Genomic DNA, 27,985 nt, shown 5'->3' with positions numbered 1-27,985 from the left:
TAGGGCACTAGGATAGGCTGTGGCTCAGATTCCAGAGGAACTTAATCAGCAACTGTGTGCTTGCGTTAGTTTCCATCAGTGAGGGCAGGATTGAGGTCATAGTCACTGCCAGGGTCATTAGAAAATTTCCGAGTCAGAGCCACTGGTGATGGTTAATCATGTGGCATGGGCCATGATAACTGGTCATTTGCATATGTTTGTATGCATATGCCCTGCTCTGTTTAGTTCTTTAGGAGCTTTCAAAGCCCATGACTCACTTTCTATACTGCCCAACAGAGCATTTCTTTGCCAAAACAGTAATGGCAAGAAGCCAACTTTTTAAAAGCAGCTATTAGAGAGCAGAGTTTTATTTAACTCCTTGTGCCTCCTTTGGTAATAGGAAAGTACTGGTATTATCTTCATTTTAAGGAAGGTTAAAATGAAAAGGAGGGTTGCCTGACAAAACTATGGTAGTGTTTGAAAGAAGACTGGGGTTCCATATGTTACTTCACTGCTCTGCTCACAGGAGATACCTATATTTTTCAATATTTTGTGGAGATAGACTATTCATCATATAGTATCAAAACCACTCTGTTTATGGGGGGAAAATAGCACTCATACTTCTTGATCGTGAAGGTAGCAGATGATCAAATTAGAATCTTACTCCTATCACTGCTCCCACTCCAACAGCAGCTGCTCTGGAGGACTTTCAAGGCTGCAGCGGCCCTGGCTCCAGCTGCTTCAGCAGTAATTTGAAGAGTGCAAGGGGGCAGGGGAAGTGAGAATTTGAAGAAGAGTGCTTCATTATATAATATCAGAGGCAGGAAACCCTGAAATAACTGGACCAGTGGCCGGATCCAGATTTCTGAAGATTACATGACCCCTTTCCCCAACCTGACAATTCCAGAGACTTTTCTGATTCAGCTGTTGTACTGGACACCTGCTACAATTGAGGGGCAAAAGGGTCTTCGATTAAACAATTCTTTATCAGTAAAAACTGCTCTGATCGAACTCCAACCTAAAGCATTATACATATTCACTTGCAGCATCTTCCAAGGTGCAAAAATGTCCACTAGATTAAAAAAATAATAAAATGACAATATGAATCTTGTAGCTGACATCTTTTTAACCAATAAGGGGAATGCCTTTTTTCAAGGACGGCCCTGCATTATATTTGTATGTATAGATCTACCAAGCAGAAATGGCATCCTTTCCACTTACATTTACAGCAGTTGGCACAGGGCTTGGCACAAAGCAAGCGCATAGTAATATTTACTCTGTGGTAAATAACTTCCATTTCAGCTATGGAAAAATTATTAGTTTTATTGCTCTGTGACTTCAGAATGTCTCTAGAAAGAACAGTGAGAAAAAAAATCCAGTATCAAATAGCCATAGAAGACGTGTTTCTCAAGACTGCATTGTTGAGTCACCCTACAAAGAATGTCTTCCCAGATGATCATTATGGTAATGACACACAAGACAGATTTGCATGTTGGATATTGTTTACCCCAGGAAGTTGTAGACATTTGGTTATAGTGACTTTGGTACAGATCCATTATTTCTGGTTAAGACTAACTTAAGTTTGACTAGTTGGGGAATGTTTCATTTGTCTTATTCGTCTTCAGTGAAATATAGATGATTATAATCAAGTCTGTATGCATGGTACACATTGTGCCATAAGTGGTAGCCTAAGACCTACTGCTGTGTTGAACGTGGCGCCACCTAAATTATGTTCAAATGGTGTAACTGGTTTGGATCCTGATGTGCAGTGAGGTGAGCCTGTTCTTTCTCGTGAGACTTTTGTAGAAAAGCAGTTTTCAGCAATAACAACTATCATCATCCTTCAAACGATGACTTTCAACAGTTTTTCTAAGTGGCTTGTAAGATGACCCTTGGCACTTCCTTTATTGAATATCGATGATGCGTCACACTGGAATGTGCTTCTATCTTATATGACAGACGCTTAGCAGGCATAATGCATACACTGTAGTTTCACAAGTCTGTTGGCTAAACTCTCATATAGGCTTTGTGTGTCAATGTCAAGTGACTAATAACAATAATGTTGGTCTCAATTGTGAGCTAATATTCTCTCCAGGAGGTCTTTTTGCAAGCAGGGCTGTGGTGTAACCTCTGCAGACTGAGAATCAGTTCATGTTTCTCAAATGAACTGCAAGCCATGTCAGAACATATAGACTGACCCCATTCTGTTTACATGCCTTTAAAAAATGTGTCATATTTTATTTATTCAATTCTTTCTGCTGTTTCTATCTTTTTGTTTGTTTGTTTTTCTAATTTGTTTGACTCAAGAAGGAATTAAACTCATTACATACGAATCCTAGGGAGATGTCTGACTGCCACTGAAGTATTCAATAGCCTCCAAAGCTGGCATTTTAAGGCAGAACTTGCTCACATGTCAGGATGGAGGGCACATTGACCACCTTGCCAGGGGCACCCAAGACTCACTGCTTACTGATGTTCCCTGCTTACTGAGAGTATTCCATTCCCATCTCTAGAAGATGTTGTTTTGGATAGACGAGAAATAAAAAGGTTTTTGATCAAATAGTTTCTTATTAATTCAAAAATTACTGCAGCAAACAAATTTAGAAACGTAAAACAAAACAAAACAACAAAACAAAACACTAATGTTGAACTACAATGCCCCCTGGCTGTCACAATATTAAATCACACACTCCTCTTACTGAAGCTAAGGTCATGTTATCCCCACCCTTATATTCCTTAGACAAATGCCATAAATATGACATGGCCCTGCACAAAATACTGTAAATTGTTCAGACAAAAGCTATAAATGATCACAAAATATTTATAAGAGAGAATGAGAAAAGCAAAAAAAACTACTTTCTATCCCCTTCTCTGAAGTAAGAGCCAATATTTCCTAAATGCAGATCTCCAAATTGTAACAATAGAAAGCCTTGTAGCATTTGTTGTTACTAATAGAGCTTGTGGAGGAAGTTAATTATAATCTTTCCATGTTTATAAACTTTGGGCCAAAGTTAAAAGCAAAAATACACTCACACACATGCCAAAGAAACATTTCATAATCAAATGAAGCACCTATTACACAAATAAATGTGCGACTGTAAGCTCACAAATCATCATGAGTAAAAGACCAGTTGTAAAAGCACAATGTGAGTTTTATTATAGAAGAGTCTGTTATAGAATATACTGATATTTTACCGCTCAAAGTGGTTTTGTAAACCTTTTTCATGGAAGTGTGGAAAAGCATTTAATGATACCTGTACAAAATTATAAGACATTTTACCAGGGCGTAAGACTCCACATGTGACCATGATTTTATAAAGATTGTTGCCCTCTATATCCCTCAACAGATCATTAAGGCTATACTGGAAAGAACACATAAGGAAAACAAAATAGCAAAACAAAAAGTCAATTTCCAGGACTACAGAATGTAAACAAGGCAAAGGATAGAAACCAGAGTCAGTCACCTAGGTCACAGAATTTTTCACATCACAGACAGCGACATTCTTGTGTAGAAAAATACACCACTATTATGCTGAATTCGCCTAGTAGACACTCACTGCAGATATTTTTAATTGTTATTATTTCTGGAAACCAAGCTCTAGATGGGCATTTAAGAACAGAAGTACTTTACCAAAATTTAATGTTTTTGGAATCCCTCAAAATGTCTTGCCTAATATTTAATAAACTTGCCTGGCACTACAACAGAGAGGAAAAGGAAGAAAATAGTGAGAAAAAAAAATCTCATATAGGCTCTGATCTTTAAAAATGTACATCCACAGAATTCAAGCTGCTGGAGATGTAGAGGATTTGGAGAAAATACAAATACAAAGGCAATGATATCTTTTTCTAAAATTCAGCAGTGGAACAAAATTTTGAAAATATATACTTTTTGGTTCTAACAATATTCTTCTCATTATAGATGTTACAAAATTTATCAGCCTCTGAGGGTCAGCTGGTTGTCTTTGAATGCAGAGTAAAAGGAGCTCCATCTCCTAAAGTTGAGTGGTACAGAGAAGGGACCTTGATAGAAGATTCTCCAGATTTTAGAATTTTACAGAAAAGTAAGTCGATGCTTTAAAATTATTTTTCTGCTAACTAATTTTTCCAAATTTATTGTACACATTTATTTTTATAACTTTTTGACAATAAGATATGATTTTATAAGAATGAAAGAAAAACCACTTGTAATCATAATTCCCCAAGCTAAATCTTATTACTATTTCAGTGTATATTCTCCAAAATTTTTTCCACGAATATTTTTTTATGAAATGTTATATCCTTTTCTGTAAATTGATTTTTTCATTCAACATTTCACAAATATCTTTCTATGTTAATAAAAATAAGCCATTTTTACTTTAAAAAGTAAGTCAACACCATTTCATATTTATTTAATTTCCTATTGTTGAACATTTAGATTGCTCACAAATTTTTACTAAACTATGCTTCAATGTATGTTAAGGGAGAAAATCTTTGTGAATATCTATAGAATAAATTCAAGTACTAAAATTGCTACTGTTAATTCATATTTTCTTAGGCTTTTAATATACATTGCCAAAAAGCCATCCCAAAAGGGTGAACTAAATTTAAGATGATCACATAATCGATCATTCAATCTGGGACACTTTGGAGAGGGAAAGAAGGTGCTACTTATAATTACAGAGATCCCAAGAACAAATCATGTCCGTTCCGGCTGAAGTGGTAGTAGTAGCTATATCTACTACAACCAGCAATATATGGGAATGCTTTTTGTCTCACACCTTCGCTAACAACGAAGATCAAACTTTTTTTTTTTATCTTCACTAATTTTATAGGCCCCAAAATGAGAACACTTGTTTTAATCTGCACTTCACTAATTAGATGTGGAACGACTTTTTTAAAAATATTTATTGGGTCTTTGCATTTCTTTATTTTAAAATTACCTGTTCACATCTTTTGCTCATTTTTATATTAGATTTTTATTATTTTTCATTGTAAGAATTATTTATATATTCAAGTGTTAATTCTTCTTTTCTTATCATATTAGTGCCTTCACCTTGATCCATTTCGGTCATAAAATACATTGAAGTTTATTTGCTTTTTTGTTAATTTGTTTCTGTCTCTCACAAAATAGTAGTACTTCTATCAGTATGATATATGAATCAAACTATACTGAATGCCATTTAAACTGAGAAAAAAATTTTCAATGGTTCTATCGGTGCAGAAGATTATAAGTTCAAACATTAAAGTAAGTTTAAACAATTAAAGTTCAAACATTAATTGAACATCTGTATGCAGTACCAACCATGTGGGCATTTTCAGGAATGCCAAAGAATTTTAAGATAAAGAACCTGCTCTCAAGAAAGTTGTCATCTATCCTGAGGGTCTTAATATTAGAAACTCAAGAGAAGAAGGTATAGTCTACATTTTATTAGGATGTGAGGTCACAAAGCCGAAAATGAGCTCTCTGTCTTCAGAAACTTTTTTCCCAGATAAGGGTGAACAGGTACCAGTTGTTTCTGAATCCCAGCTAACTCAGTAACTTTTCCTCACCTGATGTTTATGTGTCCCAAGTGGAACCCAGATGTGTCTCAAGATATAGCAACACCATTTAGTTAGCTGCTCTCTTGCTGCCCTTCTGTGACAACCGTCCTGTTCCTGTCGAGGTCATTGGTGCTTAGGTCATTTCACCTAACATTTACAGATTACTCTTATCAAATTACTCACGAGTATGCAAGAGACTGAAATTCTATAGGAAACTTCTGATGAAAATATATCCTCTAGGTAAAATAAATGCTGATTCTTTAAATTTTTTTTCTTTTAGAACCTCGATCCATGGCAGAACCAGGTAAAGATCATTTTAACTTTAATTCTTAGTACGTGATAAGTAACTATATATATGTATATATACACATAATAATTATATATATTTTTATATATGTGTATATTATATATACATATATATAATTATATATGTATATAAATAATGAAACATGTTGAAATTACACTGAATCAAGAAAAAGTGAAAAATAAAGTTTCAGAATAAAGTACCAAACCAACACTTTCATTCAGAGCAGGCATTTTTACTAGGCAGTCTCACACGCAAAATAATTTCAGAGTCACTAAAAAAGGATTCCTGCCCAAAACAAGTCCTGCCTTTCCCAGCTCCATGATCTAAAAATCTCACCGCCAGAGAATTCTTACTTCTACTTTGGATAATACAAGTACCCTTTACAGACAGAAGACTTTGTCTTATCAAGCAGGAATAATGTAGTGTGAATAAATTTGCCAGATTATTTTCTGAGAGCAAATTACTGAAAGAAGAGAGAACAAATGTTTGTGAAGGGGAACAGAGAGAAGGAAGCATAAGCAAAAGGCTCAAAAGAAGGAAAGAAAGACACCAAAACCACTTTGCTTCTCCATCATTTAGGATTCTTTGGGCAGCAACTAAAGAAGACCTAACTAAAAGTGGTTAAGCAATAAGAAAAATGTATTTTCTTGCATAGCAAGATGCCCTAAGAAATGGCAGTCTTGAGATTGGTTAATTTAGCATCGTGGAGATCATTAGGGGCCAAGCCTTTTTACCATTTTCATTCTGTCATCTTAAGCATATCTTCTTAGGCTGGTTCTACTCATATACCCAAGACAGTTGCCACAGTATTGATACAACATACAGATGACAATATTCAGAGGCCAAAACAGAGAATAACATTCTCTTTTGTCCCCTTTAAGAGCAAGGAAAATGTCCCCAGAAACTCCCAGGAGACTTTCTCTAATATTTCATTGACTGGATTTGTGTGTCATATGCCACTACTTAGCAAGACTAGAGTTAGCACGACTGGCTTAGCATGACCAATTGTGATTTACCACCTGAGGCTGGAATAGGCCACCTTGCCTTAAAGCACATGACCACTCCAAGGAGAATGGACAAAGTTAGGATTCTATTTATAAGGAAGAAGGTGGATGTAAAGTAATTGAGCAGATACTCACTGTCTGCTGTGGTCACCAGTTTTCCTAAAGGTTGTATACCTAATTCAATTCAGTTATCATGGAACACTGAAATGCCAAGATTTTCCTAATACGACCATGGTTTTATTAATTTTGTTTTTAATGTCAGGTCTACTGAATGATAACTAATTACTGTTAGCTAAGTAGGATATATATTATCTAGTTATAAATTGTGGTCTTCCTTTAAAATTACCTCACTGCAAAGGTTCCCCACAGAAATATTGAAATGGGTGTAAAAAAGTTTTTATTAATCCTTTAATTTCACACAAATCTCCTTTTTAACTTCTAATGTGTTTTTCTGATTTTTAAGTTTACTGTTTCTCAGTTCTATTTTTGTCATCTAGGCTGATGACATAAAAATAGAAAAGAATCCATAATATACCATATATTATATTGTCATAAAATTCTTTTGTCGATAGTCTATCTACATGGAGTTCTTCGTTCTATATCTTTTGACTCATTTAGTCAGTTGACAAATTTAGCCAATCAGACAATTTAATCAAATAATTGTGTGGATGAAATATTTTCAAACAATTAATATAATCAACTTCTTATATTGACTTTTATAGAATCAGCAACTGATATCAGTAAATTCCATAATTTCATTTCCATAGTTAAGTCAGTAACCATTCTGTTTTACTGGCATTTAGAGGAGATTTGTACTTTGGTCATTGCTGAGGTTTTTGCAGAAGACTCCGGGTGCTTCACATGTACTGCAAGCAACAAATATGGCACGGTGTCAAGCATTGCACAGCTAGATGTAAGAGGTAAGAATTCACTAAATGCCAGAACAACTTAGACCATGAATTTGCGTATGAGTATTATGGAGAGTTTGTATTATCTTTCCTTCCTACTTTTCATATGAAGCTAACTTGGTTGTCCTAAAAAAAAATTTTTTTTGAATTATTGATGAAAGTGTTCTTGAACAATATTCAATTTTCAATTTCTTATTGGATTTATAACTACCACCACCACCACCACCATCCATTGTTATCTCTTATGCTCCCTAGGAAAATATCTCCTTGGTCTTATATAAACTTCTAATATTCTTTCCAAAAAGGTACATCTGTATGCAGTTTTTTGTTTTTTGTTTTTTCCTGTAAGCTCACCATTTTTTAATGCCCCAGATTACGTTCTCTGTTTTTGACAAGCGTTTTCCCATTAGCACATTCACCTAGTTTGAACACGTGCCCCAACTCATGGTTACAATCTTATCTCAGTCTTATTGAGTAAGGCTACAGCTCAGCTCCTGTTATTGTCCTCTCAGGAAATGAAGACCTCAGACATAATGGGTCTCTTCACTCAGCCAGCTCTACCACCAATCTGGCTGTTACTGAGCAACAGCCATCCCCGCCCAACCCAGAGCCTCCTTCTGTGGAACAACCTCCTAAACCCAAACTCGAAGGGGTCCTGGTGAACCACAATGAGCCCCGTTCCAGCTCTAGGATTGGGCTCCGTGTACACTTCAACCTGCCTGAAGACGACAAAAGAAGCGAAGCGTCATCTGAGAGTGGCATGGTGACCACCAACCAGACCAGACCTGATTCTTTCCTGGAGAGATTCAATGGACAGGCAGCAAAAATCCCAGAGCCTTCTTCACCAGTCAAAGAGCCCCCTCCAGTCCTGGCCAAACCCAAACTGTAAGTAAAAAGTTAGAATGGATAACCAATGAGCTTCTCTGAGTCTTCCCTTCCTAAAAATGATGGAGCTGAAAAGGGGAATTATAAAATGAGAAAACCCATGTTAAATGCTTTGCAAACCACAAATCCTTAGATCAGTGTGAGTCTGTTATCACTATCATCCTTACCGTTAATATTCTACCTCCAAGAAATGTTACATCTACACTAGCTCAAAAAGATGTTTGTCCAACATTAGAGAGCTCCAGGTAAAGCATTTCTATACTCTTCTTATAAAGTCCTTTCTTGCATCTAATAATCCCTATAATCTGTCATTTCATCTTTATATTTCCCATTTCTGCTTCAACTTAAGCTTTTGTAGTCATTATGGAAAAGATAGTTAATATTTTTAGATAGTTATTTGCTCTGTCTAGATGGGCTGTAGTAACCACAGTAAGGTTTTTTATTTTTTAATATAATGGGATGAAAGAAGAAGTCATGATTTCAAACTCACTTCAGGAGCCTGATGTAGTCGTTGCCCTAACCGTCTAGAAAGTCTCCATTGGAGATGTGTTACAATGTTTAATGTTTATCTATAGTAAAGCAAACACAGAACATGATACTACTGTTATATTTGGTGTAATCCACATAGCAAAATGATAAAAAAAAATTATGTTTATAATTATATAAACCTTTAAATATCAACATTAAAATCTACAGCATCATTGCTCCTATTTTGTTTTTCTCAGTGCTGACTGCAAGATGTTCCTTGAAAGCAGTTCATGTTGTTAAGTTTTATGTTCTTCTCACTACCACCTAAGGCAAAATTTAAGGCATTAAATTAAGTGTTATGAAACATGCCTTGTGGAAAGGCACATCCAGAAATGTCTCTGTCCCTTCAAAGTTCTGCCAATCCCAAGAAATAGGAATCCTCCTAAAGTAAAAAGGGTTGGAGAGGTTATTGTAGGGATTTAGGGAGGAATGGTAAACAAAACAACCGGGCCTTGCACACAGAATGAGAACTAACAGTCCAGCTTCTGTCCCTGCTCACTTTCTGTGTCTTGAGAACCTCCTGGTTTCCTCTTTGCATATTCACTCCACTTCTCTCTCCGAAGACTCACCGATTCATATTTGGGTCATCATGGCATGTCACATTTTACACCACAATTTGTGTTAAGTTCCATTGCTAATTAAATCACTTTCAGCAGCTCAATTCCAAATACCAACTGGTCCAACCGGGTCAAGTACAGAGGATTTTTGTTTAGAAGAAAGAAGAGACAGATGGATCAAATTAGAACTATGTATGGGGGCAGTTCTCAGAGAAGGGAGTTGTGAGAACAGGTAACCCGAAACAATCTCCTTGGGAATTGCTTCCTTTGTAGGGCCTCTTCTTACTCAGGACAGTTTAGGAGCTATTTGGTATACCAGTTAGGATAAGGTTTAGCTTCATGTTGCAGAAAACCCAAACAACAGCGGATTAAACACATGAGGGTTTATTTTTCTCTCAAATAAAGGAATTACATGGGCAGTCTGGGGCTGTTATGATGGTTCCATAGTCATTAAGAACACAGTCTTCTATCTTTCTGCTCTGCCATCTTTAGCACTGGCTGTCTTCAGGTCTCCTCATGGTCCAGTATGGCTGATGGTGGTCTGGTCATCACACCTGCACTTCAAGCAGCAGGAAGGGCAAATAGGTAGAAATCCTGATGTCAGACTCCTTTTAAGAAGCCTTCTTATGTCTTACCCAAAATCTTCTGCTTATATCTTGGCCAGAACTTAATCACATGTTATACTAGCTGCAAAGGAGGTTGGGAAGTATAGTCTTTAGCTATACACGTTGCCTCCATTAATAAAACTGAGTTATTTTACAAAGGGGAAAATTAGATAGTCAACCAGTAGTATCTCTCAAATGAGACTTTCAATGGATATAAAAATTCTTTCTACTAAATTATGTAGTGACATCCTCTAAATGTCCAGCCCTTGGCACTAGATAATTATTTAATATTGTTGTCTTTTTAAAGTTTTCTCTTAATTGTTATATAGGTTTGCATTAGCATAGATACATGTGCATCCTCTCTCTCTCTCTCTCTCTCTCTCTCTCTCTCTCACACACACACACACACACACACACACACACACACACACACGCATGCCTACAATCTTGTCTTACTGGTTTTAGCCTCATTGGTTTTAAAATTTTAGGTTTTCCATTAAAATATTTTGACTCTATGAATAATCTCCTCGAGGGTACAATTTTCTGCTTGTTCCTTCAATTTGCCATTCATATGAACAATAGACAGAATTCTTACAAATCTTAAAACTGTAGTAGAAAGGGAAGCTGTCATTTTTAAGCACTGTTATTATCAAAGACTAGATAATTCAGACTTTGAAATTTTCAACTTTAATATCAACCTGTCTAGATCAATGACTCTTCATCCTGGCTACACGTTAGAATAAAATGTGGAGTTTTTAGAAAATATTTATGCTTTCCATCCCACTTGAATCAGAATCTCTCCTCATATTATTTTAATGTGCAGCCAGGTTGGAAACTACAAGCCTAGATTGGACAATCTGAATTATAACCCTTTATCATCCCACCTACTCCTCCACACCCAGGGGGGAAAAAAAAACACACAATTAACATTTAAAGTAAGTAAAATGTCAGACAAAAATGACAATGTACTGGGAAAGCCTGTACTTTGGGGATAAGTGTTTCTTCAGAGCAGTGGATCTCAGTCCTGGATGTATGCTAGAATCAACTAGAGCCTTGCTACTTACAGCACTGGCATCGCCTGGGAGTTTGAATAAAATGCAGTCTCAGGCCCCGCTCCAGACCTGCTGAATAAGAAGTTCTAGGGTGTGGGGCTCAAAAAAATCTGTGTCTTAGCAAGAGCATCCAGAAAATTCTGAGGCTCACTAAAGTTTAAGAACTACTGACCTACATTTTTAAAGATAATAATAACTATGCCTGGATCCTTTCCCAGGCCAATTAACTCTCTGGGCAGTGGTGCCTAAATCTGTGAGGTTGGTTTGTCTCTTATGATCTCAAGGTGATTCTAATGTGCAGCCAGCACCGCAACCACTGCTAAAACCACAGCTAAAAGCTGATTGCAGAGCCATATTTACTAAGAATTAGTGATCCTACTCAGTGATGTGTTGGCAAATGTTTTAACAATGGGCAGAGGCTGGGAAGCCCTGATTTGTAGCATTTGCAAATTTCCTCCCACCATGGCTGATTTGTAGCTACTAAAGGAAGGTCACTGAACTGGGAATAGGGATGAGATGTGCAGAATCTGCTCTCCAGAGCCATCCAGAGCTGGCTCGAGCACGCACTGCCCTAAATTGTTGTTGCCAAAATTGCTTTCAGAAGTACTCAGTACAGCATCCCAAGTTTGTTTTGTTGTGTTTGTCATTGACATTTCATCTTGACAGTTCAAAATCCCTAAGAAATTCTTTTGTATTTCAGAAACCACAAGAAGCATTCTTATAATTCTGAAACTGATTTTTATTCTTACAAATCTTAAAATTGATATTTGTAGTTCAGAAAGTAAAAAATATAATAGCCTCCATTTATTGACCACTTAGATGTTTTGGCGATTTATTTTATTGATTCTCACAACATGAAGAGATATTACTTATTCCTCTTTTATTTAGGAGGAAATTAGAGTCAGAAAAGTCTAGAGACTACCCAAAGCCACACAGATAATGAGTGACAGAGTCAGGATTACGACCTAAATCTGTGTCTGCAGAGCCCATATTCTAGAGTACAATGCTTAAGTCAAGTTGAGGAAAAAGAGAAGGTACTTTTAATAACCAGAGAGAACTGATAAATCTACCGAAAAAAACCCAACAACGTGGGTATAAACCTTATTTCAGAAATTCTAATAGCAACAAGAAATGGATAGCTGAGTTTATAGCAATTTATAACAGGCTGTTACTTTGAATTAGAGGGGTTACTCAGGATTTTCTAACTGGTATGCTATGTAATTAATCTTCCCTCCCTTTATTCTTGTATTAACTTTGTGCTTTTATTACTAGATAGTAAGTTCCTTAGGTTATCTGTAAATGACCACTAGTTATTTGTACTATATGTATATATGGTAAGTTTTTTGAGTTCTGAATAGCTCATGCTATCTCAAGAGCATTTGTATCTCTTGAGGTATCTGGTAAAGCAGACACATAGAAGGTTAAATAATGGAATTGACACCTTGCCTTGATGTATTGAATAAGTGAATCTAAACAGTTGTTTTAAATCTCTTTTGAAACAACAGAGTTTAATAAAATTTTTAAAAAGTGTTCAAACAAAAAGATGCATTGTTCTCAAATGAATTCTTACATAATCTTAGATAATCAAAACAATTTGTTATGTATAAGTTTTGTGACCCTCCCCTGTAATCAATTATACTGACTGTACTGAATGATAAGGGTTAACAGGCCACTTGAATCCCGCTTAAGTAAAAAAGCTGATTCTTAGTTTATGTTCAGTGGGAACGAAAGGAAAATGAGACAATCAATACCAAATGACTCCCCAGCCCCTTTTTATCGTCCTTATCTGTCTATGATCACTTGCTTTTCATATACAACTTCTTCTACTTCCATAACCATAATAAAATATTTATGCAATGCATCAAATTAAAATTTACTCAGACTACAATACAAGCAAGTCCTGCAAACTACATGGCATTGCCTTATGCCATAGCACTCACACAATGTGACCTGCCAAATATAAGGTCCATTAAAAATGTAAAGGTTTTGTATTTTCATGCCATTGGAAAAGCCAGCACCAGCAGAAACAATATTAACTGTATATATTTTTCTAAGGATAATCTAACAGAGATATTTCTGTTTTTCTTAATGGTTGAATCTTTCACCTATGATCAAATTTAAAAGTTTAATTAATTTTTAATTATATTACTTTATTCTCTCAGCCTAAATGCTCATTTCTAAAAAAGGAGGAGGAGAAGAAAGTTACTGTGGCAAGTGGCTAGTACTCCTGAATTCCTAGTTTAACTCAAGACAAAAGTATTCATAGATAAACAAAGATGGCACAGTACGTAGTATTTGACAGCAGTAATGAAAACAAAGATGGGTCTCTACTTTTTGAAGTTACTTTTCCATATATGGAGTATTAGAATTGTTAAAGACAGGAAGGAAAAGGGTCTCAAAATCCAGAATTAAGAAAAATCAAGGTTTCGAGAACCTTCTATGTCAACATTATCGCTGTTGGTATTGTCTTTCTTGATGGTATGCAAATACAAAACCTTTTGCTTTTAATAGATCTCATATTCAATAGATCACCTTCTATATCAGAAGCAACTTATATTTCTGAAGAACATAAAACCACAGTAGTCTTGGAGTACTGGTGGATCTTCCTATGGTTATTCATTCAAGAATAGATTCTCCTAATAGTTTGACAGCCCTGACAACTTCATGAATATACAATTCTTAGACATTTTTATTCTTAAAAAATAACTTGTTTACTAAGGAATTAAATAGACTGTGAGACTTAAAGCAAATCAGGTAATGCTTCTGTGACCGAGGTTCCTATAAATGGAGAAACTGCTCCCAGTTTGACCTTCTTTCTCCTTTCAGGAACAAGAAAAGTGTAAGACAATGTGTATAATTAAGAAAACCATATAATTTATTATTCAAACCATGACATTTTTTAGAGTGAAAGAGCACTATTAATTATTATGCCAAGTAAAAGGCGTCAACCAGGACAGTCTAGGATGAATCAGGACTTACGGCCACCTTATCTATAAAGCTTTGTTGTTGGGAGAGGATGAGAGACACTAAGACTCGTCCAGCTGCTTTGTTAAGATTTGCTCTAAAACAAGGCAGAGTGACGAATACAGCACATCCTTCAGTAACTCACATCAGAGTATAACCCAGTTCTCTGTTCAAAGCTGAGATACTATCAGCTCATCTCAGAACTTTGAGCACTCCCAACAAGAAGACCATTGTTTCGGTTTCTTTTTTCCTAGTTTGTAACATTAAAATTAGGCTGCTATGTTGCACAACTCCAGGGTCACAAGACAAAGAATATGTGAATGATGACTCTTAGAGTTGTGCATCGCAGTGGTCTCTTTTCTTCTTACTGACAATAAAACAGATTTAGAAGGAAGGAGAGACAAACGACATATGAGGAATTGGTTAGCTGAGTCCTGGCAACTTGGTTGTGTGTTCTTACTCAGCATAAAGTTATAAACAAACAGTCTGCACATTTTCTGAAGGGCAAGGCTGATGGCGACAATTTCCCTTCTCTCTCCTCACTCTTGTTCTGTGCGCAGCGATTCCAGTCAGCTACAACAGCTTCACAACCAAGTCTTACTGGAACAACAGCAGTTGCAAAACCCATCTCCTTCGTCTCCTAAGGAATTTCCTTTCAACATGAGTGTTTTGAACTCCACTGTTCCCCCGGCAGTGACAATGTCCAGCAAGCCTGTGAAGGCCCCCTCATCACAGACGTTCAGCTTGGCCCGGCCAAAGCATTTCTTCCCCTCCACGAACACCACTGTGGCATCTGTGTCCCCTTCCAGCTCTCCAGTGTTCACCCTGAGCAGCACTCCTCAAGCCATTCAGAGGACAGTGAGCAAAGAAAGCCTATTAGTTTCTCACCCCTCCGTGCAAACCAAATCTCCAGGAGTCTCCACCCAAAGTGAGCCACCTCCTTCAGGTCCAACAGAGCCAGCACAACCGCCATTCATATTTTCCATCTCCAGTGGAAACCAGTTTCAGCCTCGCTGTGTGTCCCCAGCTCCTGTCTCTCCCACCAGCCGGATTCAGAACCCAGTGGCTTTCCTCAGCTCTGTTCTGCCTTCTCTCCCTGCCATCCCACCCACCAATGCTATGGGGCTGCCTAGAAGTGCACCATCCACGTAAGTGTCGGTGAGGTTTATTGATGTAAAAGATGACAATTAGGAAGAGACACATGCATAAAATAGCTTGGTCTGGGACAAGACCCCCATTTAGAGGATTTCTAGATAATCTTATCTCTTAGACACAAAACGGACAAAGGACATGGTTACTTTAAATAATTTTAAGTAATTTAAACATTGAAAATACCTCTACAAACACAGATCTAGGGCTCAACTTTCACACAAAATGCCCTCCATAAGTGCTTGATGACTGCTGGTTGTCTGGTTGCCATTTCTGTCTCTGATTTATAGGCCTTTGTACATTGGGCAGTGCTTTTCATGGGTGTGTCATGTCTGAATTTATTTTACAGGCCATCCCAGGGACTAATGAAGAAAAATACAAAACCTCCTCAGCCAGTGAATGATGAGTACATTCGTGAAACTAAGAATGCAGTGATTCTAGACTTGGGGAAAAAAATGAATTTCAGTGATGTCAAATCAAACCAGCAGGTATGATTGATGGATTCAGATTGTTTATTGGAATTTTTTGTAAGGAATATAATTTTGCTTAAATCTATTCTTCTTGGGATGCTCAGGTCATCTGACCTCAGTGAGGTTGACACTGCAGTCTTGGAAGGGAGAGCACAGATTAACCAAGGGTCGTGTAAGAAACTCATCCACATGGATCTAAAGTTCTTGGTTGCCCCAATAGTTAACTCAGTTTACCTGTCTACATGTGTTTACCTAGAACAGAATAGGTTAAAGAAGGAAAGAGCTTAGATAGTCTGTTGTCCATCCTAGCAATCCTCAGTTCAGTATTGGCAATCATCATCACATCTTTGAGATGTTTCAATATCTGAGCTTTGAGGTCATCCAGACTTTATGGAAATGGGTTCTAACCTGTCCTTTATCTGACTTCTAATGTGCCTGGAGTTCTGCTCACCATTTCTTCTCAATCTTTACATTAGGTTGAAGCATCTGAAATAGCCATTAGGCAATATCCTGTAGTTCAACCTTTACAAATCCTTGCTCACTAATAAGTGTTTACACTGAAAGGGAAAGAGGAAAGCTGTATGTGAACGTCGAATGAAAGAAAGATAAACCGAGTATTTTCTTATTCGAGTCATTTATTTTTGCATTTCATAAGAAGTGGTTTTTTTTTAATGCAGGTTTACATTTTAGTAACCTAATTCTTAATTTTTTTCCCAAGGTAGGAACTCATAAAATCTATTTTGAAATATAACATAAAATTTCAGTCAAAACAATTTTCCAAATATTGTGGAATTTGTGACTTAAGTGTTACAAATAAGGCTCCGGATTTCCCTGACCATATGCTGTTTTCTGTCTCTTACTTCGAGTGGGCCATGGATATACAGTATCTTACAATTATGTTGTAAGTTGGGCAATTTTTACCAAGTGGATTCTTTTGAAAATGTGATGCATAAACCTTTTTTAAATCGACTTATAATTATTGAATTGAAACAGAATATTTAAGCTTGCCATAATCGAGTATACCTCTCATGTATTATTCACCAAATTATACATATTTCCAAGGCAGCTAGCTATTCTTCTCTCCTGTCTTCTAGATAGAAACTGAGGCAAAGTTGTCAAACTGTCAGTGGTGAAAGTAGAACCAGAGCCCTGGTCTCCAGGACACTTTCACATTTCCCCTGAAACTCTGTGGCCTTTTTTCAGTTTCATGACAATTGCCTTTAAGTCCCATAAATGTCATTTTATCTAATGCAAATTTGTCCTCCTATAATACTGTCATCCATTTGTGGTTCTTAATTCTTCTAAGTGTCATTGAAATCAGAGGTATGTTCAACCTATGTCTTTTACAACTCAGAGATGGAGCACTTAGAACCCTGTAAAAATGATACCAGGTGAGCACATGAGCTGTTTGATTTTGTTTTAACAGTTAGTCTGTAGGCAGATACATGCTAATCCATAGAGAAAGTTATGTTTTTCTCTTAATTACCTGAAATGTGAGCACATGTAAATATGAACTTCTATAGGTTGAGTGCCAAAAATCTGGTAGAATTCTTTGTTAAACCACCATCATAAATTAACTTGAGGGCTAATAGCAGGTACTAAGGGCAGTCTCAAGAACATCTCGTTCTCTCTAGCTGAATATCTGTGACATGCATCGGTATTCTTCTGCGAACTATTATGGTAGATTAGTTACAGAATTGATCCAAGACTGCATTCTATGCCTTGGATAATGAAAGCCAAGCTGCATAAATGCAATTCATGAAACTAAGAAACTGTCAGAAGTGGAATGCTTGCGTTAGGTTGGTAGATGTTGATTCTGAGGAAGTTTCGAGAGATAAAACAATAACCGTACTATAATATTGCTTTGTTCATTGCTGCCTTGGTAAATGAAAGCGAAAATGTCATGAAGAACTGTATAATATGTAATTGGAACATTGGTAAAGTTAAAAAGAAGAAATTTTGTTTAGAAAAGTAGAGAACTATCATAAAGAAACATTTGTGTATTGACAGCCATCTATACCTGCAGTCTGGGGACACAGGAATCAAAATTATTTGTTTTCTCACTCCCATAGTAGTCTACACACGTAAGGGGGAAGCAAGTGATTTTTTCTGAAGAGTATGCATTTGTTTTGTGTTCTTTTTCCTTTTTTTGCTTTTAAATCCAGAAAGCTGGACTCTCTTGCCTTTTGTTATTCCTAAGCAAATGAAGAATTAGTATCTGTCCTAGGACATTTGTGTCATCTAGCATTACTGCATCATGCTGAGCATGAAAATAAATCAGAAGTCCTTGAAAAATGAATATTATTAACTAAAAACAATTTTATCCTCAGAATTCGAACTTCTAAAATAGTTTTTAGGAAATGAGTTTTCTTTGATATAGATACCACTTTTATTTCTCTGTTGTAATATTCTAGCATCATCCTTTAATTAATTTTTATATAACATTTATCATTAGCAATTAACATTTGTTTGTTGGTTCTTAGAACTTTGTGCAATACAAGATGTCATCAGATGTTCATATTTATTCAGATATTCATATTTATCCATTCAGATATTCATATTTATAAAAATGTTTAGCTTTCTAAACCGACAAGTTTCTTAGGGTTGGGGATAAGCCAAGAGAGAGGTGACCAATTTCAAAATTTTAAGCTGCATTATTTCTTATTTTGAGGGATATCATTCACCACCAGTGGATCCTCACCGGACATCAAAAAAATTTAAATGGTTTAGGTTAGCAAGGTGAATCTGAGAGTCAAGGGAACCCAGAATTACAAAACGTACTGGAGCCTTCATGGTCAATGATTTTAATTTGCACATGACTTAGCATTATGCTCTCCAACCTGTTATTTGCTGGTAGTTAATTTCTAAATCTACACACACATATACGCACACTTAATGTCTTATTACAACTTTCCTCCTTGACCTCATTTCTCTGAAAACCTTCCCATTCCTTTACTCTACTCCTTCCTCTCACTTTTAAAATTAATGCTTCTTTAACACTGTCTGCAGTTCCCAGATAACTGCCCTGTATGACAGAGGAAAAAAGAATAAGTACCTAATTCTTGGTCTGCCTTTTGTTCCTCAGTCTCCTTCTTCTCTAAGCTGCTTAATCATTTCCTCTTTTTAAATCTTACCTCTTTCATCCTTTATCATAAACTCTTTATGAAAATACTCTTTTGTGAGCAAATAGTTTAGCCATCATTCTTTTTCTAACAAGACTTGCACATAGCCATCAGCCTTAGGTTTCCTACCTACGGCACTGGAGGACCATGGGTGCTGGATAGTGAAGTGTCCCAATGTCGCCTGCCATGGGCCCATCCAGGATGCACCAATCACAAGCTCCCTGGGAGCTAGGATTGGGGGTGTCTTGTTCGTTGATGCACCCTGTTATGTTTGGCACAGAAGAGATGCTCAGTGAATATTTGCTGAATTAACACACAACAATGGGATTTCTATTAGTTTCACATAGGGTAATAAAACTCTTGACCAAGTAGAAAATTTTAGATTTGTTGCATAGCTATAGAAAATATCTCACTTGACTCTGTAGACTCTGATTATACCTAATTGTGGATATTACTCACTATGGTAGCAATCTACCGTAATCAACTGATTAAAAAGATGAAAACTTTTTTAAAAAATGCAGTTACACATGGCAAAAAAAAAAAAAAACACCTGAAATTAAGCAAAACCGGTGTTAACTGAACATTTAAATATGAACTAAATCTGTGCATCTTTTAGTAATTATTTATTCTTAAGGGGGAAAAAATGGATTTAAAGTATTTCATGCAACCTCCTTGAAAGTAGAGTCTATGTTTTATAGAATGTTGTATCCCCAGTGCTTATCATAATATTTAGCATGTAATAGGTGCTTACTAAGAGTTTGACAGCAGAGACAGGAATTAGGCAATGAAGCCTGATTATCCCTCTTGAAGAGAGCATGTAATTATTAGGTAAATAGTACAAGAAGACATCATCTATGTATGTTAACTTCCAAGTTTATCTAGGAATCTTTTTTCTATTATCCATACTGTAGCTCTCCCTGGAACATAAAAGAATACTTTTTCTAATACATAAGATTTTCTTTATACATTGTATCCAGAGTTGGTTGGGAACTTTTTGAGCAGGTTCTTCCAGATAGTTTGATCTTATTTGATTATTTGTCCCTCAAGCCCAGACTCATAACCCAGAGTAGAGGAAGCCAGTGGTTAGTTCGGGGTAGTGAGTGTTGGATTATGGCCCATGTTTTGGAAATGCAGAAACTTGGCAGTGTCATATCTGATTGAGACATGTCATTACACTATAAGGAAAGCACTCTCCTCCACCCTGCCAACTTGAAGAAAATTTCTGCAGCTGTGTTTCAAAAATTGAAATGTTCAAGTTGTCAGATTATCAGCCTTAAGAGGAATATCTTTTGAAAAGGTTTGATTTTCAAGTGGCACATTTTTCTGAAATTATTATTATTTTATTATTATTGTTATTTTAGCTTTTCATTCTCCTTCATAGAGCAACTGGAATTCTATGAAATGCATTTTACTTAAGTTTTTTAATATAAGACTGGAAAAAATGGGTTATATATTATTGATTTGATTGCCACACATGCCAGATATATACAGAAAAATATTCTCTCCTTTGAGTACAGGCATCACCTACAAGCAGTTTATACAGAAACTCCTGCTTTTACTCACAAATGAGGTCAAGGCAAGGGAAAATGGAGACTGGAACATAAATCCAGTCCTGGAAAGTCAAAATGCCCATCTACCGCCAGTGAGTCAGTGGTGCAACCTTTGCACAGAATAGTGCAGAAAGTACCTATAAATTTAACTTAAACATATTACTTGTGTTTGCAAATTTCCTTACAAAATCTCAGCCCCATCAATCATAACTTGGAATGGCAACCTTGATTTATGTGTAATAGGGATAATCAACTCTTAGCTGCAAAACACTACAAAAAAAAACCTGTCAGGTCCTGCTTTGGGGTGGTGTGAATCTTTATTAACATCTCAGATGTAAAAACTCAGTGCTGTAGTAACAAGCCACATACCCCTGCCACACAGTTGCATGGTTTCCTTGTTCCTGAGTTTCTACTTTCCAAATATTTTATGAAATCTTTCATGGAAACTCCTTGACCTAGAATATTCTTACTTTTTGCTCATCTGCAATATACACGTTATATCATATAACCGATATATTAAACAGGTATTTCTAAAAAGAAATTTATTTTTTCTCCCGTTATTCCTTTAAATTTATCTAATGGGGTTCTTTCTTCTCCTGTCCCTGGAAGTCTCAAATGTGAGGCAATCTCAAAAAATTTTGACCATTTCTAGTTCATATAAAATTCTATGGTTACTCTGTTGCAAAATATAAAAATTTCCAGTCCTTGTAGTTATCAAAATTCCAATCCTTGTTCAAAATGAAAACCCCACACACTAACACCCCCACCACCACCCCAGAAACCTAAAAAGACAGGAAAGGAAGTGTGGCCAGCTTCTCTCTTTTTTGCTTTCTCCTCCTCCCCCACATCACTAACTGCTATCGCTGACTCTCTTTTCCAACTATGAAGAGATGAAAGCTGACCCCACACTGGTTTTGTGTCTTATGTGGCCTACTTGTGCTTGGCGAGAACCATCACAGGTCCTCTGCCCTGACACAGTGCAGGAGTGCATATTCAAAAAGCCACCTTGCTCCTCAGTCTACATTTCCTAGGCAGGAGTCAGATACCAGCCCACTGTAGGAACACAGCAAGCTCTCCAATGGGCCTTTTTAATCTTCCTTGCTAGACTTGAGGTGAAAGGTACCCTGGGGCTGGAAGTGCAGGTAGGAGACTCACAGACAATAATTCTCTCTAAAGTCCTCTTATTAGATCTTCTCCCTCCTGACTCTTTTGTATTTTTGATGAGGGGGAAGGCTTGAAATCATCTAACCTATCCTCAAGCATCTGCTTTGAAATTCCTGGAGAATAGTTTGTCTCCCAGCTCATCTGTGTTCTGATATCCAGCCCACCTTGGGTGCCTCAATAGAAACTTCCAGTAAAAATCTGTTTAGAACTGTAGGCTCAGTGCATAGTTACAAAGAGTTTTTAAATACTCACATTGAGTGTTCTGTTTTAATCACCTCCCGCTCTGGGAGCAGAGAGTGGCAGTGAAGGTGGATTCGGAGTCGAGGAAGACTCATTCGAGACAGGTTTTCCTCATGTATGCAATTGGGAAAGTCCAGTAGAGACAGGAAATTGGTGATGCCTCAGAATGCAGTTCAGAATAACTTTGCCAAAATACCACATAGGCAGGTCTACATATTGAAATGGGCATTAATAGTTGTGGAAATTACATTAGTAGTTGTGGAAATTACATTCCATCTTCATTCCATTCCCTACAGGATTCTACTGGGGCTCCATGCTCAAGGTGAGGAATCAGAATTCACTAAGGCAGTTTGGGGTTATAGTAGAGACACTGAACTCTCCTTTAGTGCTCCATGGTGAGGAACTGGAAATGGAACATGCCTGGTTTATTGGGGTTCCATGATATTAATCTAACATCTGAAGCTTAAAAAGTTACATCTTCAAATTATACTGATAGACATCTTCCTCACTCATAGAAATTGAAATTGAAATGTGTTTGCCATTTTGACAGGAGTACAAAATTTCAAGCTTCGAGCAGAGACTGATGAATGAGATAGAGTTTCGCTTGGAACGTACCCCTGTGGATGAATCAGATGATGAAATCCAGCATGACGAGATTCCCACGGGCAAGTGTATTGCTCCCATCTTTGACAAAAGACTCAAGCACTTCCGGGTCACAGAAGGCTCTCCAGTCACATTCACCTGCAAAATTGTTGGAATACCTGTTCCAAAGGTAGGGGAAAATGACAAGTCAGTTGGCCAACCAACAGCACAGAACTGTAGTCAGTACCTTCAAGGAAGTCTTATCAGACTCTAGTGAAGTATCTACAGAGGGAAGAAAAACCAATACCAGAAAATTAACAAAGCCCAGATAATTTGACTAAAGACAGACATTCAGGATAGTATTGTTAAATATTCAGGCCCCCCAAAATCAGACTTATGGATAAATTAGAATTTTATTAAAATTTTAAAATAAACCTCTTATTCATGATCCTCTGTTTTGAGCGGTTGATTCTCTTAGCCATCAAACTTGCCAAATTGATATTTTTATTTTTATTTAACATCTATTGAATATCCACAGTGTGCCTGTTTTTGTACAAAGTGAGCTATATTTGTATCATTACTATTGGGTTGGTAAACGCTGAAAATGTCATATCATTATCACTGGCTGCAGAAAAATCTTATGAGTCACCAGATTTTTTGGCAGGCAGCTGAGAGAAGGATTTACACCGGTATGGCTACAGCAGGGGATCTCTCTGCTCTTCTTTCACAGACATTAGCATGGCACTATCATGTATAGTTAGGTAACCAAGAAATACAGAGGAGGACAGCTGCAACAGTATTTTATCCAACCACCCCCTCCGCATCACCGCTTCATCTCCCCTACTCCGAGATCTCCTTGACACTTGCAGAACTTAACATGAAAAATATACGTATTTAAATTTTAGCCAGATGAGAAATTTAGTAAGTGAATCCTGGCCTCATTCCACTTGGTATAATAAACCATACCATCCTTTCAAGCGAGCTGAGCTATGCTAGGCCCTGAAATCTGGAATTGCAGAAGGCCTGAGCTTGTAATAGGATAGATAGGAAAATGGAAAAGATTCAGGCTCCTGGTTTTCATTATTTTGCAACTGAAGACACATCTGGTTCTTAGGGTGACTTTTTAAGTAATTATAAAGTAAAATTAAAATAGTCACAAGCTTTCTCTCAATCCTAAATTATATAATTTTTTTTTATGGTGATATTGGTTAACGAAATCCAGTAAGTTTCAGGTGTACAATTCAACAACATATCTAGAATTTTTGACTTAAGTATTGTACAAATGCAAGTGCAGGAGCATACATGTACAAATACTGTTTTTAATATGTTTTATAACTTTTTCCAAGTGCTCTATAGGAGATGAGTCACTTATAGAGATAACAATCAGCCCTTGCCTCACCCTATTTCTTACTTCATTATCCTCTAAAGATATACAGAATAATGTATATTCTCCTTGATTATCTTTCATTTCAGGTTTACTGGTTCAAAGATGGGAAGCAGATTTCAAAGAGAAATGAGCACTGCAAAATGAGGCGAGAAGGAGATGGGACATGTTCTCTGCACATCGAATCCACCACCAGTGATGATGATGGCAACTACACCATCATGGCAGCCAACCCCCAGGTGGAGACACAGGGGTTCAAAGTTATGCAGCACTCTGAGGAAGGAGCAGTGACGTCACTGTGAATGAGACCTTGAAAAGTGGGAGTTACTAAGGATTGCTGAGGAAAATGAATGAGAAACACTGTGATTGTGTGTAACACAATTTAAAAGACTAGTTAGCCACTGATGGCTCACTTAACCCTTCAGCCTTTGTCAAAGGACATTAGTAGTATCTATTCCCTATGTATACCTTCCAGACCTATTGGGCTAAATCTTGCATTTATCAACCAATTGACTCTCTTGAAGAGTCAACAAATCATTCTATCAAAGAATGAGTTTTTTTTCTTTAGAAAATAAGCAAATTACTTCACAAAGTCTTTGCAAATATCCCTCAAAACTCATAATCTCCTCCCCCCATTCCCATAAAAGTTGGAAAGCCATAATCTTTCACTTTCCTTTTCTGAATGAGACCAAGGTTTAAACTTCCCCTAAAACATACAGCTGAATAAATATCTTCAACTACTATTAGAATAGGACATACAGAACTATAATTTCTACTCTCACCCACTCTCCCTATTAAAATGTTAGTTTTGAAGATAATCTCTACTGAAGAAAGGCTGAAAACACTTGGCTATGATCTCTCAATGTGGCCACAGACAATGTTAGTGCACGAGAATTCAATTTTTTGCATTTGTTCTCTGTTCATTTCTCAGCTTAAAAATGAAAGTCATCACAATATTCTTAAATACGCTTCCCTCTGGAATAATAATAGTAATTTAAAGATTCCCTCCCCAACCCCTACAAAAAAAAAACTTGTAATAATTAGCCACAGTGTTCATAATTTTCCAGTCCATGAAAATTTATATAAACCAAAAAAAATTTTGTAATTCTTCTTATTTTAATTTTGTTCATTTTCTGTGTCTTAGGGAAGAATCAGCTGTTCTGGCCACTTAATGGTACAAAGTTTGCCTATTCGCAATCGACTAACATCTGCTGGTCAGTCTCACAGGTAAAGATAATAAAAAATCTCCCTTCTCTAGCTCCTCCCAAACACTCACCTACCACAATGAGCACCAAAGTATTGGATCTGCAAATTGTTACTTAAAGAGTAGTCCTCCACCTGTAGCATCAGCATCAGCCGGAAGCTCGTTATAAATGCAAAATCCCAAGCCCCACGCCAGACCTACTGAATCAGAATCACATTTTAATAAGATCCCCAGGTGATTCACAAACACATTAAATTTGAGAAGTACTGGCCCGTGGCACCCTTTTAAAGGTTCAAACTTTGTAACATCAGTAGCATCATTGTACATAATATATAAAGCAGACTCTTTAATTACGTTACTATCTTTAATAAAACAGAAACCTAAGTTAATGACTCTATGGATATAAGCTGAATATTTCTGTTGTTGTCTCTAACAATTGTCTCCGGTATAGCACTTGGCTTTCTTCCTCTCTGATTTTCTAACCACTAAGAAGAAAGAGACTGGCTTTGCCTTGAGTCTTATGGTGCCATAAAGTCTTAGCAAAGCATTCCATAGTTGCTGACATGGATGAATTAAATTTGACTTACCGAAGGAACAAAAATAGTGACCCATGTTTCAGATACAGTATTTCACCACCGTTGCAACTATACTTCTTAATTTTATTTTCAAAAACAGCTGTTACTGTTGGTCAGTGTTAACCAGTTTAAATTCATGATAATCTTTAATGGTCTACCATAATTTATAGCCAGGTTAAGTTTTATTACTCAGAGACACAGGGATTGCAGCTGCCTCGTTCTGGGTAATAAACAAGACTTCTCTTTTGGCTCTCATTTGAGGAACAGATTAAATACTGATTTATTTGTTTATTTTGAAACTATTGAACAACTGGTCAAAACCAAGGCAAGAGAAGCTGAGCCACTTAACCCAGAATGACTTCAGAGACAAAGAAGCTAAAGCCTGTTTATTTGATTACAGATCTCACAAGATAATCCTACAATATATCAGATACTTAGCACTTTGTTCATTATATCAGTTCCACACCATTATTTATCATTTGCTTATAGTCCAGCAATTCCCTTTCCCTTCTCTCATCCCCTGGGGAGGTGGGGGGGAGTCTGTTCTCCAGACCCTATGGCCATGCCTAAATACTTACTGTCATAAATTTGTAAACTGGTTTCTATATTTAATACATGAACATATTTGTTGTTATAGAGGAAGGTCCCGAGTGCAAGAAAGAGACAAGGAGCCCCTACAGGAACGCTTTTTCCGACCACATTTCCTGCAGGCTCCTGGAGATATGGTAGCTCACGAGGGGCGCCTCTGTCGGCTGGACTGTAAGGTAGCCTCTAGCATTCATCCTTGGTTCCAAAGCTGTTCACATTTTGCAATTGTTTGTTTATACTTATTTTTGTTTGTATTCTTTTTATGGTATTTATCTTTTTCAAGGAAACGGGGACTGGGGAAAGGAAAGAGATTACTTTTGTTATACAAGGCTCTTTTGGAGCGTTTAATACCAGACAAAAGTATTTCATAAAATTTTTAAGTCTTTATATGTTAATGAAAATTACATTGGTATTGTATGAGTTAACCCTGTGTTGGTAAAAGACAACCAAAGAGGTGATATGATTCAGCCATTTTCCATATGATACCTGGAAATTCTTTATTACTATAAAACCAAAAGTGTGATTTTTGTATCCTTGGAGTGAATTGCTTTCAGGTATAGCCTTTGAAAAAATTACAGTCATGAAAAGATGGCTCTAAGGCAGTTTATGACAATAGATGCTAGTTTCTCATACTAATCAACACAGCTTTCCATATTAATTTTTTGGTCAGAAACTGGTCCAGTTGAGCAGCGTAGTTATCTCTCAGTATGATGAGAAACTTAAGCCACCCCTTCAGCTCCAGACAAAGATGCAGAATGCTATGGAAAATTTAGATGCAAATTAGTAAAGGCTTGAGTTTAAGCATTTATAGAGTCCACTTCTCTTGGTGATATTTGCTCTCCCAACAGCCACCTAAATAATATCTCGGATTGATTATTACTTCTTCCACCCTAAATTCTAAAAGATACCCATGCCTGGGTCCCATCCCCAGAGATTCTGATTTAATATTGTAAATGGACATTGGGATTTTCAAATGTGCCCCACATGATTATAATATGCAGCAAGGCCGGAGAATACTGGTTTAACATTTGCCCTTTTCTAGGCTACCTATGCTCATTAGGTATGTAAGCAATATATCATCTCTGAAACTGATACTGCAGGTTTTTAATTCTTATTTATTCTAATCCAGAATATAATCGCAACCTTAATTGGGGTCAAGATACTAAACAGCTTGATTTCACATGGCCATTCATCCAGATCCCTCTTGTCCTGATTCCCCTTTCACCACTCCATGTTTTCTCTCATTGTCCATTTGGTGCCAGACAAGGATGAAGAATTCAGCCACCAAATAAATCTGCCTGTCATCAGTCTGTCATTTGCCTCAGCTGTCCTGTTTTTTATTAGGTTAGTGGCTTACCACCCCCAGAGCTGACGTGGCTGCTCAATGGCCAACCTGTGCTACCAGACGCCTCCCACAAGATGCTGGTCAGGGAGACTGGAGTCCACTCTCTGCTCATTGACCCACTCACTCAACATGACGCGGGCACCTATACGTGCATTGCTACCAACAAAACCGGACAGAATTCCTTTAGTCTCGAGCTCACTGTCGTAGGTAAGGTTTGCTACTGGAACTCCTAACTGTAACTGCCTCCAAAGTTATTGCCCAAATATGCAGAGCATCTGACAGAATTCCTTAGTCCTTTGCCTA

The 27,985-nt window shown here is 36.9% G+C and overlaps 1 protein-coding gene across 2 annotated transcripts in view; it reads left to right on the top strand.

Moving 5' to 3' along the window:
* Positions 1 to 27,985, top strand: part of MYPN (myopalladin) — a 91,390-nt gene that overhangs the window by 56,580 nt on the left and 6,825 nt on the right. For both annotated transcript variants that reach the window (XM_016127347.2, XM_016127345.2), the window contains exons 7-17: positions 3,899 to 4,040; positions 5,780 to 5,803; positions 7,614 to 7,730; positions 8,231 to 8,603; positions 14,870 to 15,457; positions 15,808 to 15,946; positions 22,555 to 22,776; positions 24,060 to 24,209; positions 25,115 to 25,197; positions 26,387 to 26,513; positions 27,682 to 27,889. In XM_016127347.2, coding sequence (XP_015982833.2) covers positions 3,899 to 4,040; positions 5,780 to 5,803; positions 7,614 to 7,730; positions 8,231 to 8,603; positions 14,870 to 15,457; positions 15,808 to 15,946; positions 22,555 to 22,776; positions 24,060 to 24,209; positions 25,115 to 25,197; positions 26,387 to 26,513; positions 27,682 to 27,889 — 2,173 coding nt within the window. The remainder of the gene's footprint in view (positions 1 to 3,898; positions 4,041 to 5,779; positions 5,804 to 7,613; positions 7,731 to 8,230; positions 8,604 to 14,869; positions 15,458 to 15,807; positions 15,947 to 22,554; positions 22,777 to 24,059; positions 24,210 to 25,114; positions 25,198 to 26,386; positions 26,514 to 27,681; positions 27,890 to 27,985) is intronic.

The sequence above is a fragment of the Rousettus aegyptiacus genome, unplaced genomic scaffold (genome assembly GCF_014176215.1).
Source record: "Rousettus aegyptiacus isolate mRouAeg1 unplaced genomic scaffold, mRouAeg1.p scaffold_m13_p_6, whole genome shotgun sequence".
In the NCBI taxonomy this organism is placed as follows: Eukaryota; Metazoa; Chordata; class Mammalia; order Chiroptera; family Pteropodidae; genus Rousettus; species Rousettus aegyptiacus.
Note: the sequence above shows the minus strand (reverse complement) of the source record. Positions and strands in the feature narration are given on the sequence as shown.